This window comes from Mus caroli, unplaced genomic scaffold (genome assembly GCF_978045245.1).
Source record: "Mus caroli unplaced genomic scaffold, Mus_caroli_1 scaffold_5, whole genome shotgun sequence".
In the NCBI taxonomy this organism is placed as follows: domain Eukaryota; kingdom Metazoa; phylum Chordata; class Mammalia; order Rodentia; family Muridae; genus Mus; species Mus caroli.
This window is the reverse complement of record NW_028227260.1, coordinates 11,368,134-11,386,866: the sequence shown is the minus strand read 5'-3', so window position 1 is coordinate 11,386,866 and position 18,733 is coordinate 11,368,134. Positions and strand designations below refer to the sequence as shown.

General features: G+C 38.2%; 1 protein-coding gene across 1 annotated transcript in view; it reads right to left on the bottom strand.

Annotated features, from left to right (window-relative positions):
• Positions 1-18,733, bottom strand: part of Ppef1 (protein phosphatase with EF-hand domain 1) — a 130,794-nt gene that overhangs the window by 45,633 nt on the left and 66,428 nt on the right. The window contains exons 7-8 of the mRNA XM_021153415.2: positions 18,080-18,249; positions 2,756-2,870 (exon numbers count right to left, since the gene is read on the bottom strand). Of these exons, the coding sequence (XP_021009074.1) occupies positions 2,756-2,870; positions 18,080-18,249 (285 nt within the window). The remainder of the gene's footprint in view (positions 1-2,755; positions 2,871-18,079; positions 18,250-18,733) is intronic.

Genomic DNA, 18,733 nt, shown 5'->3' with positions numbered 1-18,733 from the left:
GTTTGGTGGTTGTTTATGGGATGGATCCCCAAGTGGGGCAGTCTCTGGATGGTTCTTCCTTCAGGCTCTGCTCCGAACTTTGTCTCTGTAACTCCTTCCATGGGTATTTTGTTCCCCCTTCTAAGAAGGATTGTGAACTTCTGGGCTAATATCCACTTATCAGTGAGTGCAATGCATGCATTTAATCACTGAATCCATAGCCATTCATTTGCTGGGTATTGCTTTATTTTACTTCTAATTTTAAAGGTTTAAAAATTATAACTAGATAGTTGAGATTCTTTTTGATGAGACAGTTATGAGAGGAAAAAAAAAACAAAAGCCAACTAATGGAAGCTATTGAATATAAGACTCACTAATGAAAAAAGTAAGTGACTATATGAATATTCAAAATTTCTATTTGGATAAATATTTTTAGGTAAAATATCTTTTGATTTTATATTCAATTTAATTACCATAAAATTTAAGAACACTTTTTCTTAGTCTATTTAAAATTGCATAAACAAGATAAATTACTTTAGAAATAACAAGGTTAAAAACCCTAAATTACTAGCACTTTTTATAAAATTGCCAGAATACTAAAAATAAGATAAAGAGCATATTGATGTTAATGGATACTTAAATGTCAATACCTTTATATACAGTCTCACTCCAAAAGTTAAATACATATTTAATATATCTTGCAATCATTTTGCTTTCTTAATTTTCTTCAGAGTGATTTGCCTATTAAGAATAAAAGTATACTGGCCCTGAAGATGATTCAGTAATTGATTGCTTGCTATTCAAGAGTTGTGCTCAGATCTCCATCAGCCATGCAAAAAACAAGGTACAGTGGTCCCCATCTGTACCTTAAATGCTGAAGGCAACAGAGACAGGCTCACTGGCACACAGCCTTGCCAATCAGTGAGCTCAGTAAGAGACCCTGTCTCAAAAAGTAGAGTGGACAGCAATGGAGAAAGACATCCATCACCAACCTTGTCTCTACATGCATGTATGCACGCGCACACCACCACTACCATCACAACCACCACTACTTCCACCACCACGTGGACAGAAATTTGAATATGAAGGATTAGAATAGCTGGCGTGCTAAAATATGAAGTTGATTTGGCATATTGCCTTTTCTCTTTACCGAAAGTGCTATGTGGAGAAAAAAAATATCTGGAAATAAATGTCTTAAATGTAGGGTCCCTTAAATGAATGAATTTGTCTAATCTACCTAGTCTGGACAGACAAGTACAAAGATGGCACCCTGCCTAATCTGAAATATAGAAGACCTTATTTTTAATGCAACCCTATCACTGACTAGCTGAGTAAGGTGGGGTGCAGGGTACCATCTAGAAATGCATTGGCAAAATTATGTATTTCTCTCTGGACCTCTATTTCTCCATAATAGCAGGACATAGGGATTTTGAATATAGTTCAGTGATAGAGTGCTTGAGTAGCAGGAGCAAACCCCCAGGTTTGATCCTTAACATGGGGGAAAAAATTAAAACCTTAACTGTTAGTAGAAGGACAAGAACATCTCTGTAAGGACTTTTTAGTTCTCATATTGTAGAATTCAAGGACTCCCATGTCCTCTAATTCATTTCTTCTTCTAGGATGCAGTGACACACATCTGTAACCTCAATGCAGATAGAACTGCAATAGCAACTGGAGGGCTAATGAAAATGCAGATCCTAACATCTGTTTCGACTGTTAATGTACATGTGGGTAGAAATCCTAGCCCCTGGCTTTAGAGGCTTCACAGGTTGGCATGGTTTCCTGAACCTTATGACCCAGCATTCTTTATTTCCATCAAAAGCAAAGCCTGTTGTAGCTTTTAATAAAAGGTCTCTATGCTAAGGTATATTATTGTCTAGAGTGATCTGGTGGCCCGATTCAGTTGAAATTAAACCATTAGAGACTCTTCAAAAAACTTGAGTCAGCCCAATGTCATGAGATATGTACTGCTAGATCAAGTCCTTGTCACCACTCTGAGATGCTGGGAATGGAAAGGGTTTAATTAGATTGTCAAATCCACTTCTACCTGCCAGAGGAAGAGAACGTGGGCTAAAAACTGATTTGGAAAATAACAACCACTGTTTTGTAACCTAAAGGCTTAATTAGAAGTTAGGGAATTGCTGTTCCTTCCATGCACCCCACTCCCAGACAGTGTAAGCATGCTGAGCACCAACTGTGATGAATTTCAATGTGTACTGTTTCTAGAAGCAATATCCTGCCAGGCTGGCCTATAAGATAACAAAATCTCAAATCTTATTATTTAGAAGAACAAGAAACAGATTTGGGGGACATTCCCACTCCTTTAAAAAGCTGCAAGGACCAGTTGGAAAATCTAAAGCAGCAGCCAAGGGCAGAATAGAATTGAATCTCCACCCGCCTTGGGTGTTTCTCTTTCCAGTAGAAGTGGCATGCACACAGAGGCCCACCTGGAACAAAACCACCATGAAACAAATATAATGAGAGCCACTCAGAGGGCAAAGAACACTTATTCTACCCATCAGTGGCTCTCCATATTAAAATGCTAGCTGCCTTTAGAGAAAGCAACAAGAGTTCTTTAATTTCTCACATAATTAATTCCTGCCAGCTGGTATGCAAAACAAAGACAAGATGGGGAACAGTATTATCATGATAGATAATTCTATATTAACATTTTCCCCTCAACACAATCCAATTTACATAGTTTTCATGTTAGGCAAATGATGCAGGACCAAGAGGCTCCTAAATATTAATGTGACAACTCTCTTCTGAAACTTACCACAGATTGTTATCTCTTTGGCGGGAAAGGTTTTTACATGAGAGATATTCGGCATTTGCTTCAGGACTTTCCTAGCTTCAAATAGCACCTCTAAGACGTAGTGAGCATGAAGTATCTGTGAGAGGAAGCAGAGGAAATGGAGATAATGAACTAGGGAGAAAGCTATGACTATGTCGAAAACTATAAAAATGAGGCATATGAGCACATTTTAGGTTGCTGTACTTCAGGATAATCCTTAAATTATTCTCAAATAGATTGTTCTAACATAGTGTCTAGTACGAAGAAAGCCCTCAGGAGATATTTGCCATGGAAGGAATGAATGGTTCTCGTGTTCTTCTTTGGCACTTCTGATTATTCATGGTCCTTAGATCCCAAGAGGAGGAATGGTAAAATGGGGGTAGGGGAGGTCAACTGCCCAAAGAAAATGTCCAGACAAAAGCATAACAGTAAGAATCATTTGAAAGGGGGGTGGAAACAAAGCAAGGAAGGAAAGTGGATAAGTTACAGCTTTTTGTTGAGATGCACTGCTACTTGTTCCTGAGCCTCCTAAGGGTGGCTCCAGAATTTGCTGTACAGAATGCTCAGCACCCACATTGTGAAAATATTCCAAACTGAAAACACTTGGATCCCTGCTCTTTATGACCACCTCACCACTCTGCTCATTACACCACAGACGAGGCCATTATTTCCTACAGATTCACTGCTTTCTCTCTTAAGCTTTACAAACATCCAAAGTGTCTTTCCCCCCCATTTTGAAATTAAGAATATTTCCAAACATATACTCCAGTAAGAAAAGATGACAAGTATGTGATTGTCACACAAACGTAACTGATATCAACATAGCTTTAAGAGTCAGGTTGACTTAGAGTTGGGATGTCCAAGATGGTGCTCATTTGTAATGGGAGATGATGGATTACTTGAAATGGAGACTAGTTAGAATTGAGATGTGCTGGAAGAACAAGATTCACTCCGGATTCCAAAGACTCGGTATAAAAAAAGCAAAAATGTCTCAATAGTTGTAATATGATTGTATATTGAAATGTTTCATATACTGAGATATACTGAATTAAATACATTGTTAAAACTGATTTTATCTGTTTTTTCTTTTTTAATATAAATACTAGAAAATTCTAAATATATAATTCATATATTACTCTTAGACCCTCATTTCCTGTCCATCTAGGACTTAGTGAAGTACCAAATCTTTCCCTCACATAAGCATTCTAAAGGCACTCAATCCACAGCTTTCAACACCCAGGGAAGGAGTTACAGAGACAAAGTTTGGAGCTGAGATGAATGGGTGGACCGTCTAGAGACTGCCATATCCAGGGATCCATCCCATAATCAGCCTCCAAACACCGACACCATTGCATACACTAGCAAGATTTTGCTGAAAGGACCCAGATATAGCTGTCTCTTGTGAGACTATGCCGGGGCCTAGCAAACACAGAAGTGGATGCTCACAGTCAGCTATTGGATGGATCACAGGGCCCCCAATGGAGGAGCTAGAGAAAGTACCCAAGGAGCTAAAGGGATCTGCAACCCTATAGGTGGAACAACAATATGAACTAACCAGTACCCTAGAGCTCTTGTCTCTAGCTGTATATGTATCAAAAATGGCCTAGTCGGCCATCACTGGAAAGAGAGGCCAATTGGACATGCAAACTTTATATGCCCCAGTACAGGGGAACGCCAGGGCCAAGAAGTGGGAGTGGGTGGGTAGGGGAGTCGGGGGGAGGGTATGGGGGACTTTTGGGATAGCATTGGAAATGTAAATGAAGAAAATACCTAATTAAAAAATATTTTAAAAAATAAAGTCATGCAGTAGACACACACAAAAAAAAACCTTGAATGAGAACTTTCCTTCAGCCATATTGGATTACTTTTGATTTTCCTACTTATGTATTTGGGTTTTTAACATAGGGTCTGGATCTCATTAGGTAGCACAGATTGGTTCAAACATCATGACAATCCCGCTACCTTGGTCTCCCAAGTCCTTGGATTAACCTTTCATTTATATTTTTACATCTTGATTATGTACTTTACTGGGGGCATACATGTGTCGCAGCATATGTGTGAAAGAGAGAGGACAGTTTAGCAAGTCTCTCCTTCCACCACATGGACCCTAGGGATGAAACTCAGTTCCTCAGCTTGCTGGTAGGTGCCTTTACCCATTGATCCATCTCAATGGTCCCTGGATAAATATTTTTAAAGAGTGGGCAAAAATGCTGCAGTTTAATGGCTTGTTTCAGTCTGTACCTTTAATCTACAGATTTCTAACGCTAGTTTAATTTGTCATTGTAGCTTTTCTGGCCACTCATCAGAGTAACTGCATCTAAAGAGGTATTTTCATTTTGTTTTTTAATGTTAACAAATATTCACTAAAAATAACTTGTAAACACAAACAATTTTAATATTAATATAGTTTACATGAGTAAACTTAAGATTGGCTAAGTTTCTTAATATTAGTACTTACTTATAAAGCTATATATCAGCATGATTATAATTATTATGTTTACAACCAGAATATTAAAATATTCAAAACAGTTCATACAAATGTTAGTTTTTACATTTATAAATATATCAGATTAAAGAAACACTTAAATAAAATATTCACATTATTATAAAGATGTTCAAGGAAGAAACTTTATTTTATAAGGATATTTTCTTCTCTGTGTGTGTATGTGTGTGTGCATGTGTGTGTGTGTGTGTGTGTCTGAGGGGGGGGGTAAGAGAGAGGTGTGTGTATGAGAGAGAGAGAGAGAGAGAGAGAGAGAGAGAGAGAGAGAGAGAGAGCTAGAGACAGAAAGGAGACAAAGAGAGACTGGCTGTCCTAGAATTAGATATGTAGACCAAGCTAACCTTGAATTTGGTAATCCCTCTCTCTTTGCCTTCATTCCAAGGTCTGGAATGCAGACCAATGTTACCATTCCTGGCTTACTTCAGTTTTTAAATTGTTTGTTGAGATAGGATTTCAGTATATTGCTTTGACTGGCCTGGAACTAACTATATAGACCAAGCAAGCCTCAAACTCATAGAGATCTGATTGCCTCTGCCTCTCAAGTGTTGGGATTAAAGGTGTGTGCCACCATGTATGGCTCAAATAGTTTTTAAATAGACATATAACCTATTCTTTTGTCTGAAATAAAATATGTTATCATTAAAAAGGGGTAGAATAATGAAAACTGATTTTCTCCTTTTCCAAGATCTTTGATTCCTAAGCTCTGTCCTTAGAGACAACTAATGTTGATAATGTTTTGAGTATCTTTTCCTTAACATCCTATGTTTAGGAGCATGCAAAATTAATATAACCAGCCAGGCGTGGTGGGCATACTCTAATCCTAGCACTCAGGAGGCAAAGACAAGTAGACCTCTGTGAGTCTGAGACCAGCCTGGTCTACAGAGCAAGTTCCAGTATAGTCAACGCTACACAGACGATTTCTATCTTGAAAAACAAATAAAATTAATATAAGCATGCATTAATATTCAAATATAGGTATAAATGTTTAATCTGTAAAATAAAACGTGATATTACATATGCAAAGTAGCTACACACTTATCTAAAAATAGGAATAAAGCACTAGTGTATACAACAACATGGATGAACTCTGAAATCATTATTTCAAGTGAAAGAAGCTAAACACCAAAGGCTGCATATGTTTCATTAATATGAAATATTCAGATTAGATAATCTGTAGAAACTGAAAGTAAATTAGTGAGTGTCAGGAGCTGGGGATTAGAGGAAAAAGAGTGTCTGCTAATGAGTATGACAGAAACATTTTGGAAGTAAGAGCCCTTCCCAGGTTTATACAAGGCTTGTGGGTTCAATCCCTAATACTGAAAAATAATTTTCTAAAAAGTTCTAGAACTAAATCATGGTGAGGGCTGTATAACATTTTAATATATCAAAATGATATCTTAGTTACTTTCCTATTTCTATGACAAAACAACAACCAAGAAAAAGCATTTATGGGACTGGAGGATGGCTCAGTGGTTAAAAACACTGACTGATCTTCCAGAGGTCCTGAGTTCAACTCCTAGCAACCACATGGTGGCTCACAAGCATCTGTAATGAGATCTGATGCCCTCTTCTGGTGTGTCTGAAGACAGCTACAGTGTACACATATACATAAAAAATAAATAATTCTAGAGAGAAAAATAAATAATTCCAGAAAGAAAGAAAGAAAGAAAGAGAGAGAGAGAGAGAGAGAGAGAGAGAGAGAGAGAGAGAGAGAGAGAGAGAGAGAAAGAAAGAGAGAGAAAGAGAGAAAGAGGAAGCGAGAGCGAGCATTTAATCTGGGGATTCTGGTTCTAGAGGGCTAGGGTATGAGACTGTCATGGCAGGGAACATAGCAGCAGATATGGTACTGAGAGGCAGTAGCTGATTATTCACATTTCTTCAATATAGAAGAACTAGGCAGAGAGAATGTCTTTTTAACTCTCAAAGCCCATACTCAGTAATACAATCCTCCAATCAAGACACACACCCCCAGTCTCCCCCAAACAACTTCATCACTAAGAGACCAAGTATCCCTATATATGAGCCTATGGGGGTCATTCTCAAACCACTACAACCACCAAAATTGTCAAACATCTCTATACTTATTCCTTGAATCGTTGCTGCCTATTTTATGTACTTGACCACACTGACCGTATTCCTTCTAACTCTGAATCTAATGATGGAATTATCTAAATACGCTACACGTCTGTTGCCATTGTTGTACTTCATGCAGCTCATACGTTCATAGGCCTGGCTATGTTTACACTGAGTTCTAGACATCTTACATGAAAAACTATACAAATATTTTTAGGCTTATTTTCTCAGAGAGAATTTAAATTTGCAGTTGGCAGGTGGCCAGAAGAACTAGCTGCCTAGTATGATCTCAAATCATTTTCAAAAATTAGATGATTCAAAGCTCAGCTTCTGTTCCTGCAAAGCCAATTTACAACTTCTAGTTCACTCATATTTCTGGGGCAGGTCTTTTAGTGCCCTGATCTGAGAGTGAGGATTTGGGATGATGTCAGAGAAAAGGGTGGTGTGGGGAATGCCAAGACCCAGTCTCTCCAGAGGAAGATTGAAAACTCAAACAAAATTTATTTTACTTAATTTTCCTTTCCCCTGTCTTTCTTGCTTGCTTTTTTCTTCTGTTATTTAAAGATACTTCTGTTAAAACTTTAACTGAAAACAAGTTCTAGGAGCAGGTGTTACAAAACCTGACTTATCAGACATCTATAAAACACTTCACCCAGCAAAAGAATATTATATATTTTCCTTAAGTACACATGGAACATTCTCCAGTATAGACTAGATGGTAGGCCACAAAATAAGCCTCAGAATATTTAAAAAGATTGAAACCAAGCAGAGTAACTTCTCTGGTCAGAATGGAAAGAAAATAGAAATCAGTGGCGAACATAGCAAATTTATAAAAATGTGAAAAATTATACAACCCATTAACAATGGAGAAAAAAAGACAAATATAAAAAAAATGAGGCATGAAAGCATAATATACGAAAACTTATGGGCTATAGCAAAAGCATGCTCAACAAGGAATATATTGCTGCATTTTTAAAAGAGCTCTTAAGTCATTAACATAAGAATGCTTTAATGTGGGCTGGAGAGATGGCTCATCAGTCAAGAACATAAGTTGCTCTTACAGAGGACACAGGTTTGGTTCCCAGTACCTAGATGATGGCTCACAGTCATTCACAACTCCAGTTTCTATGAATCCAATGCCCTTATGCCCTTTTCTGATCTCCTAAGGTGTAATACATATATACATGATAGGAAAAAAAAGGAAAGGACACTTTAGTGCACTCAAAAATGAACAAAAGAACTCAAAGGTAGCAGTTGGGATTAAATAAGGACTATGGTAGAAATAAATGAGATTTAATAAACCAAGACAGATAATCAAAACAAAAATTAGTTCTTTAAAACAATCAGCAAATTAAAAACAAAAAACCTTTTAGATATATTAACTGTGGCAAGAAAAGGAGAGGGAGGGAGAAGAAGGAAGGGAGGGAGGGAGGGAGGGAGGGAGGGAGGGAGGGAGGGAGGGAGGGAGGGAGAAAGAGAGAGAGAAAGTGAGAAAGAGAGAATGAGAGCATATAGAGAGAGAAATAAAATCAGAATATAAGTTAGAAACTACTATCAACATTCAAGACATTTCAAAATGGTATAAAAATACCATGAACAACTGTATACCAATACAATAGATAAGTTTGATGAAATGAAGACATTTCTAAAACTACCTTGTCTTAGCTTGGGGTTCTATTGCTCTGAGGAGATATCATGACCACAGTAACTCTTATAAAGAAAAACATTTAATTGGGGTTGGTTTACAGTTTCAGAGGCTCAGTCCATTATCATCATGGTGGGAAGCATGGCAGCATGCAGGCAGACATGGTACTAGAGAGGTAGCTGAGAGTTCCATATCTGGATCCACAAGCAGCAGGAAGTGACTACCACACTAGGCATGGCTTCTGCATCTGAGATCCCAAGGCCCACCCCTATTGACACACCTCCTCCAACAAAGACACACCTATTCCATCAAGACCACACTGATAATAGTGCCACCTATGGACCCATGGAGGCTATTATTATTCAAATCACCACACACATAAATTACCAAGATTATTCAAGAAAAAGTAGAAATCTGAATGGTCCTAGAACAAATACAGATATTGGATCAGTAATCAAAACCTTTCTAATAAAGAAAATTCAAGATCTTGGGCTGAAGAAATGTTTTAGCAGTTAAAAGAATTTACTGCTTTTGCAGAGGACCTAAGGAGGTTCCCAGCACCTACTTTTGAGATGGTCTCATAACTACCTATAATTCCAAGGGGATCCCATACCCTTTTATGACTTCCATGACATACCGCCCAGATATGTACATAGAAAATACACAGATATGAGGGCAAACGCTCATACACATAAAACAAAAACAAATAAACCTTGGAAGAGGAATGGGGAACACAGCCAAGTGACTTCACTGATGAAATACACTGAGCATTAAAAGAATTATTAGCAATCTTCTTCAAATTCTTCAGAAACATATTAGAAATACTTTCTAGAGGGCCACAGGCCTCATCCGGACGGATCAGCACCGGGGTAGCTAGAGCGCAGGGTCGGCTGACACCCGCCAGTTACCCACGACCCCCGCCACAGGATTTTAAGACTGCTGGTGAGTGGAACACAGCTTCTGCTCCAGTCCAATCACGCGGGACCTGAGACTGCTTTGGTTGGGGAGGGAGAAATCCGGCCTACATAGGGCCACAAGCCTCTTCCGGTCAGAAAAGCACCGGGGTAGCTAGGGCGCAGGGTCGGCTGACAATCGCCAGCTATCCACAACACCCGCCACAGGATCTTAAGACTTCTGGAGAGTGGAACACAGCTTCTGCTCCAATCCAATTGCGCGCAGGACCTGAGACTGCATTAGTTAGGGAAGCAGAAAACCGGCCCGAGTAGGACCACAGGCCTCTTCCAGCTGGACAAGCACCGGGGTACTGCCAGCTACCCACGACCCCCGCCACAGGATTTTGAGACTGCTGGTGAGTGGAACACAGCTTCTGCTCCAATCTTTAAACAGTGACAACGACAACAACTAACCCCAGAGATTACCAGATGGCGAAAGGTAAACGTAATAATCTTACTAACAGAAACCAAGACCACTCACCATCATCGGAACCCAGCACTCCCACTTCGCCCAGTCCAGGGCACCCCAACACACCGGAAAAGCTAGACACGGATCTAAAAGCATATCTCCTAATGATGGTAGAGGACTTCAAGAAAAACTTTAATAACACACTTAAAGAAATACAAAGGAACACTGGTAAACAGGTAGAAGACAATAAAGAGGAAGCACAAAAATCCCTTAAAGAATTGCAGGAGAACACTGCTAAAGAGTTACAAATCCTTAAAGAAAAACAGGATAACCTAATCAAACAGGTAGAAGTCCTTAATGAAAAACAGGAAAACACATCCAAACAGATGATGGAAATGAACAAAATCATACTAGACCTAAAAAGGGAAGTAGACACAATAAAGAAAACCCAAAATGAGGCAACACTGGAGATAGAAACCCTAGGAAAGAAATCTGGAACCATAGATACCAGCATCAGCAACAGAATACAAGAGATGGAAGAGAGAATCTCAGGTGCAGAAGATTCCATAGAGAACATCGGCACAACAATCAAGGAAAATGTAAAATGCAAAAAGATCCTAACTCAAAACATCCAAGAAATACAGGACACAATGAGAAGACCAAACCTACGGATAATAGAAGTGGATGAGAATGAAGATTTTCAACTCAAAGGACCAGCAAACATCTTCAACAAAATTATAGAAGAAAACTTCCCAAATCTAAAGAAAGAGATGCCCATGAACATACAAGAAGCCTACAGAACTCCAAATAGACTGGACCAGAAAAGAAATACCTCCCGACACATAATAATCAGAACAACAAATGCTCTAAATAAAGATAGAATACTAAAAGCAGTAAGAGAAAAAGGCCAAGTAACATATAAAGGCAAGCCTATCAGAATTACACCAGATTTTTCACCAGAGACTATGAAAGCCAGAAGATCCTGGACGGATGTTATACAGACACTAAAAGAACACAAATTCCAGCTCAGGCTACTATACCCAGCCAAACTCTCAATTAACATAGATGGAGAAACCAAAGTATTCCACAACAAAACCAAATTCACACATTATCTCTCCACGAATCCAGCCCTTCAAAGGATAATAACAGAAAAAAAACAATACAAGGACAGGAACCACGCCCTAGAAACTACAAGAAGGTAATCCCTCAACAAACCTAAAAGAAGACAGCCACAAGAACAGAATGCCAACTTTAACAACAAAAATAACAGGAAACAACAATTACTTTTCCTTAATATCTCTTAATATCAATGGACTCAACTCCCCGATAAAAAGACATAGACTAACAAACTGGCTACACAAACAAGACCCAACATTTTGCTGCTTACAGGAAACTCATCTCAGAGAAAAAGATAGACACTACCTCAGAATGAAAGGCTGGAAAACAATTTTCCAAGCAAATGGTATGAAGAAACAAGCTGGAGTAGCCATTCTAATATCTGATAAGATTGACTTCCAACCCAAAGTCATTAAAAAAGACAGGGAGGGACACTTCATACTCATCAAAGGTAAAATCCTCCAAGAGGAACTATCAATCCTGAATATCTATGCTCCAAATACAAAGACAGCCACATTCATTAAAGAAACTTTAGTAAATCTCAAAGCACACATTGCACCTCATACAATAATAGTGGGAGACTTCAACACACCACTTTCACCAATGGACAGATCATGGAAACAGAAACTAAACAGGGACACAGAGAAACTAAGAGAAATTATGAATCAAATGGATCTGGCAGATATCTACAGAACATTCTATCCAAAAACAAAAGGATATACCTTCTTCTCAGCACCTCATGGTACCTTCTCCAAAATTGACCACATAATTGGTCACAAAACAGGCCTCAACAGATACAAAAATATTGAAATTGTCCCATGCATCCTATCAGATCACCATGGACTAAGGCTGATCTTCTATAACAAAATAAATAATAGAAAGCCAACATTCACGTGGAAACTGAACAACACTCTTCTCAATGATACCTTGGTCAAGGAAGGAATAAAGAAAGAAATTAAGGACTTTTTAGAGTTCAATGAAAATGAAGCCACAACATACCCAAATTTATGGGACGCAATGAAAGCATCTCTAAGAGGAAAACTCATAGCTCTGAGTGCCTCCAAAGCGAAACTAGAGAGAGCACACATTAGCAGCTTGACAACATACCTAAAAGCACTAGAACAAAAGGAAGCAAATTCACCCAAGAGGAATAGACGGCAGGAAATAATCAAACTCAGGGGCAAAATCAACCAAGTGGAAACAAGAAAAACTATTCAAAGAATCAACCAATCAAGGAGCTGGTTCTTTCAGAAAATCAACAAGATAGATAAACCCTTAGCCAGACTCACTAGAGGGCACAGGGAAAGCATCCTAATTAACAAAATCAGAAATGAAAAAGGAGACATAACAACAGATCCTGAAGACATCCAAAACACCATCAGATCCTTCTACCAAAGGCTATACTCAACAAAACTGGAGAACCTGGATGAAATGGAGAAGTTCCTAGACAGATACCAGGTACCAAAGTTGAATCAAGATCAGGTTAATGATCTAAACAGCCCTATATCCCCCAAAGAAATAGAAGCAGTCATTAATAGTCTCCCAACTAAAAAAAGCCCAGGACCAGATGGGTTTAGTGCAGAGTTCTATCAGACCTTCAAAGAAGATCTAATCCCAGTTCTTCACAAACTATTCCACAAAATAGAAACAGAAGGTACTCTACCCAACTCATTCTATGAAGCCACAATTACTCTGATACCTAAACCACAAAAAGACCCAACAAAGATAGAAAACTTCAGACCAATATCCCTTATGAATATTGATGCAAAAATCCTCAATAAAGTTCTTGCTAACCGAATCCAAGAACACATCAAAACAATCATCCATCCTGACCAAGTAGGTTTCATCCCAGGGATGCAGGGATGGTTCAATATACGGAAATCCATCAACGTAATCCAGTATATAAACAAACTCAAAGACAAAAACCACATGGTCATCTCGTTAGATGCGGAAAAAGCATTTGACAAGATCCAACACCCATTCATGATAAAAGTCTTGGAAAGATCAGGAATTCAAGGCCCATACCTGAACATGATAAAAGCAATCTACAGCAAACCAGTAGCCAACATCAAAGTAAATGGTGAGAAGCTTGAAGCAATCCCTCTAAAATCAGGGACTAGACAAGGCTGTCCACTTTCTCCATACCTATTCAACATTGTACTTGAAGTCCTAGACAGAGCAATTCGACAACAAAAGGAGATCAAAGGGATACAAATTGGAAAAGATGAAGTCAAAATATCACTCTTTGCAGATGATATGATAGTATATATAAGTGACCCTAAAAATTCCACCAGAGAACTCCTAAGCCTGATAAACAGCTTCGGTGAAGTAGCTGGATATAAAATTAACTCAAACAAATCAATGGCCTTTCTCTACACAAAGAATAAACAGGCTGAGAAAGAAATTAGGGAAACAACACCCTTCTCAATAGTCACAAATAATATAAAATATCTTGGCGTGACTCTAACTAAGGACGTGAAAGATCTGTATAATAAAAACTTCAAGTCTCTGAAGAAAGAAATTATAGAAGATCTCAGAAGATGGAAAGATCTCCCATGCTCATGGATTGGCAGGATCAACATTGTAAAACTGGCTATCTTGCCAAAAGCAATCTACAGATTCAATGCAATCCCCATCAAAATTCCAAATGAATTTTTCAACGAATTAGAAAGTGCAATCTGCAAATTCATCTGGAATAACAAAAAACCTAGGATAGCAAAAACTCTTCTCAAGGATAAAAGAACCTCTGGTGGAATCACCATGCTGGACCTAAAGCTTTACTACAGAGCAATTGTGATAAAAACTGCATGGTACTGGTATAGTGACAGACAAATAGACCAATGGAATAGAATTGAAGACCCAGAAATGAACCCACACACTACGGTCACTTGATCTTCGACAAGGGAGCTAAAAACATCCAGTGGAAGAAAGACAGCATTTTCAACAAATGGTGCTGGCACAACTGGTTGTTAACATGTAGAAGAATGCGAATTGATCCATTCCTATCTCCTTGTACTAAGGTCAAGTCTAAGTGGATCAAGGAACTTCACATAAAACCAGAGACACTGAAACTTATAGAGGAGAAAGTGGGGAAAAGCCTTGAAGATATGGGCACAGGGGAAAAATTCCTGAATAGAACAGTAATGGCTTGTGCTGTAAGATCGAGAATTGACAAGTGGGACCTCATGAAACTACAAAGCTTCTGCAAGGCTAAAGACACCATCAATAAGACAAAAAAAACACCAACAGATTGGGAAAGGATCTTCACCTATCCTAAATCAGATAAGGGACTAATATCCAATATATATAAAGAACTCAAGAAGGTGGACTCCAGAAAGTCAAATAACCCCATTAAAAAATGGGGCTCAGAACTGAACAAAGAATTCTCACCTGAGTAATACCGAATGGCAGAGAAACACCTGAAAAAATGTTCAACATCCTTAATCATCAGGGAAATGCAAATCAAAACAACCCTGAGATTCCACCTCACACCAGTCAGAATGGCTAAGATCAAAAATTCAGGTGACAGCAGATGCTGGCGAGGATGTGGAGAAAGAGGAACACTCCTCCATTGTTGGTGGGATTGCAAGCTTGTACAACCACTCTGGAAATCAGTCTGGCGGTTCCTCAGAAAATTGGACATAGTACTACCGGAGGATCCAGCAATACCTCTCCTGGGCATATATCCAGAAGATGTCCCAACCGGTAAAAAGGACACATGTTCCACTATGTTCATAGCAGCCCTATTTATAATAGCCAGAAGCTGGAAAGAACCCAGATGTCCCTCAACAGAGGAATGGATACAGAAATTATGGTACATTTACACAATGGAGTACTACTCAGCTATTAAAAAGAATGAATTTATGAAATTCCTAGCCAAATGGATGGACCTGGAGGGCATCATCTTGAGTGAAGTAACACAATCACAAAAGAACTCACACAATATGTATTCATTGATAAGTGGATATTAGCCCAAAACTTAGGATACCCAAGATATAAGATACAATTTGATAAACGCATGAAACTCAAGAAGAATGAAGACCAAAGTGTGGACACTGTGCACCTTCTTAGAATTGGGAACAAAACACCCAGGGAAGGAGTTACAGAGACAAAGTTCGTAGCTGTGATGAAAGGATGGACCATTTAGAGACTGCCGTATCCAGGGATCCATCCCATAAGCAGCTTCTAAACGCTGACACCATTTCATACACTAGCAAGATTTTGCTGAAAGGACCCAAATATAGCTGTCTCTTGTGAGACGATGCCGGGGCCTAGCAAACACAGGAGTGGATGTTCACAGTCAGCTATTGGATGTATCACAGGGCTCCCAATGGAGAAGCTAGAGAAAGTACCCAAGGAGCTAAAGGGATCTGCAACCCTATTGTTGGAACAACATGATGTAGTAACCAGAACCCCGGAGCTCTTGTCTCTAGCTGCATATGTATCGAAAGATGACCTAGTCGGCCATCAATGGAAAGAGAGGCCCATTGGACTTGCAAACTTTATATGCCCCAATATAGGGGAATGCCAGGGCCAAAAGGTAGGGAAGTGGGGGTCGCTATGGGGGACTTTTGGGATAGCATTGGAAATGTAATTGAGGAAAATATGTAATAAAAATATTAAAAATTAAAAAGAAAAAGAAATACTTTCTAACACACTCCATGAAACTGCATTAGCCTTACAGCAAAGCCAAAATAAAAGATATGAAAAGAAATTACAAACCAATATATCTATTAATATAGATTTTTAAAGTTTTCAACAAAATGTCAGCACATGAAATACAACAGCATTTTAAGAAAAACACACCCCAAGGCCAAATGTAATTTATTTCAATAATATAAGGGTGAATGGAGATGGAAAATTAATCCATGTATTATAACACACACACACACACACACACACACGCACACTCACTCACTATAGTTGATATAGGAAAAGCAGCTCACCAAATCCAACATATTTTATGTTAAAACTACTCAAAAAAACCCTCAGAATAAAAATAAACTTCCTTAGCATAAGAAAGGAAAACCTCACAGCTAACATGAAACTCAAAGACAAACACTTAACACTTTTTTTATTTCTAAAACCTGGAACAAAATAATTGTATCCACTCTTGCTACATGTCAACTCTAAATAGTTCATAGTAAAAGCCAAAATTAAAATTCTTAATGAAAAAAAAGCACAGGGAGATCCTCGTGGTCATGAATTACAATGGATTACAAAAGCACATGTAACAAAAACCAGAGAGAGATTAAATTGACCTTCAGCCAAATCTAAAACTTTTGTGTATCAAAGTATATTATTAAGAAAGTTAGCATTTTGCACATACAATCAAGTAACATTGTTGAGACTGAGTAGGTTACATTTAGGAATATATAGATACAGATGTAGATATAGATATAAATAGATATAGATAAATACATATAACAACAATTAATGAAAAAGAGGTGAAGAACTTAAAGGAGAGTGAGGAGAGTTTGGAAGGAGAAAAGGGAAGGGGAAAGTTGTAATTAAATTATAATCTCAAAAACAAAAAGTACAAAGTGAAAAGACAAACTAAAGCAAGGGAAAATAGTTTCAAGTCACATATGTGTTAAGGCACTTACATCTAGAAAGAACATTTACAACTCAATAATAAGATGACAATTGATTTAAAGCCAATAAAGGCTCTGCATATGTATTTCTCCAAAGAAGGTATACAATGGCTAAAAGATGAAAAGACACTAAACATTATTAATTATAGAAATGTCAGTCAAAGGTAAAAATAGACAATATATCACATACATTAGGAGAGTAATAAGCATAATAAAATAATAAGTATCAAAAAGTGGCATAAGTAGAACCCTTATGCATAGCTAGAACCTTGGCAGTTACTCAAAAAATCAGACAGAAAGGTAACTATATGACTCCAGAATTTCTCTCCTAGGCACCTGCATACCCAAGTAAATGAGGACATGCCCATTAAAAAATTGTATGTAAGTTTACATAGCAGTATTATCTATAGCAGCCAAAAGGTATCAAAGTTTCACATATCTATGTGCTAATAAATCAGTAAACAAATGTGTGGTATACAATGAAATATTATGTAGTTATAAAAAGAAATGATGTACCAATAACATGTTCCAACATAGATAAATATTAGAAACAGTATGTTTAGTGAAAGAAGCAAAATACAAGTCAATATAATATAGCTTCCTTTATATGAAATATCTAGAGTAGGCAAGTCATCAGAGACTGAAAATAGAACAGTAGCTGCTTAGGGTAAATAAAGGAACACTACTATATGAGCATGATGAAAATGTTCTACAATTAGTGCTAATAATTGTACAATCTTGTGACCACATTAAAACCACTGAAACATATCTTTTTAAATGGTGGAATTACAGTTTGTGAACTATTCTCAGAAAATGAAACGGGAGATGCTGGAGGCTTACAAATCAAAAGGAAGTTACTGTGCACCCGAGGAGACATCTATTTAGGAGGTTGAACAAAGTGAGCCCTGTCACACAATGTGACACAATTCCTGTGGAAGTACATGCTACAGTCTTTTCATTCATTCACTTGCTAGCTATGAGCGAGAATGAGAGCAGCTTCTGCTTGAGGTTACCTGCTGTTGCTTGAAGGCCTGAAGAAGTATATGAATGTCAGTAAACGTCAGAGGAAACTGCAGCCGAGGACCATCATAGGAGTCAGGCACTTCTATCAACCCCAAAAATTCATCTCTATCCTTGATTTGGCTTTCCCCCCTGGTGTTGTCAAAAATTCGAGTTACTAATGCTGAAAAGGAAAGGCAAAGAGGGATAAGATGAAGAATCAACGTTCTAATGCTTAACAATGCCCTACTGAATTCCTATCTCATGTAAGAGACTGTGCTGTTCTGAATGCCAACAGACAGCATGTAAAACTATGAGGAATAACTGTTTCTGAGGCCAGTAACTAGCATCCTTTCCTGGAACTGAGCTTTGTCAAAGCAGTGAATCCATAATCAATGGGGAGGAGACCAAGAAGCACATGAACTCGAGATATTTTGATATTTTGATATTATTATTATTATTATTTTGGTTTTTTCGAGACAGGGTTTCTCTGTGTAGTCCTGGAACTCACTCTGTAGACCAGACTGGCCTCGAACTCAGAAATCCGCCTGCCTCTGCCTCCCAAGTGCTGGGATTAAAGGTGTGCGCCACCACTGCCCGGCTCTTGATATTCTTGATTTGAAGCACTAATTCTCTTGTCCACTTTGACTTATCAGACTCCTACAAGC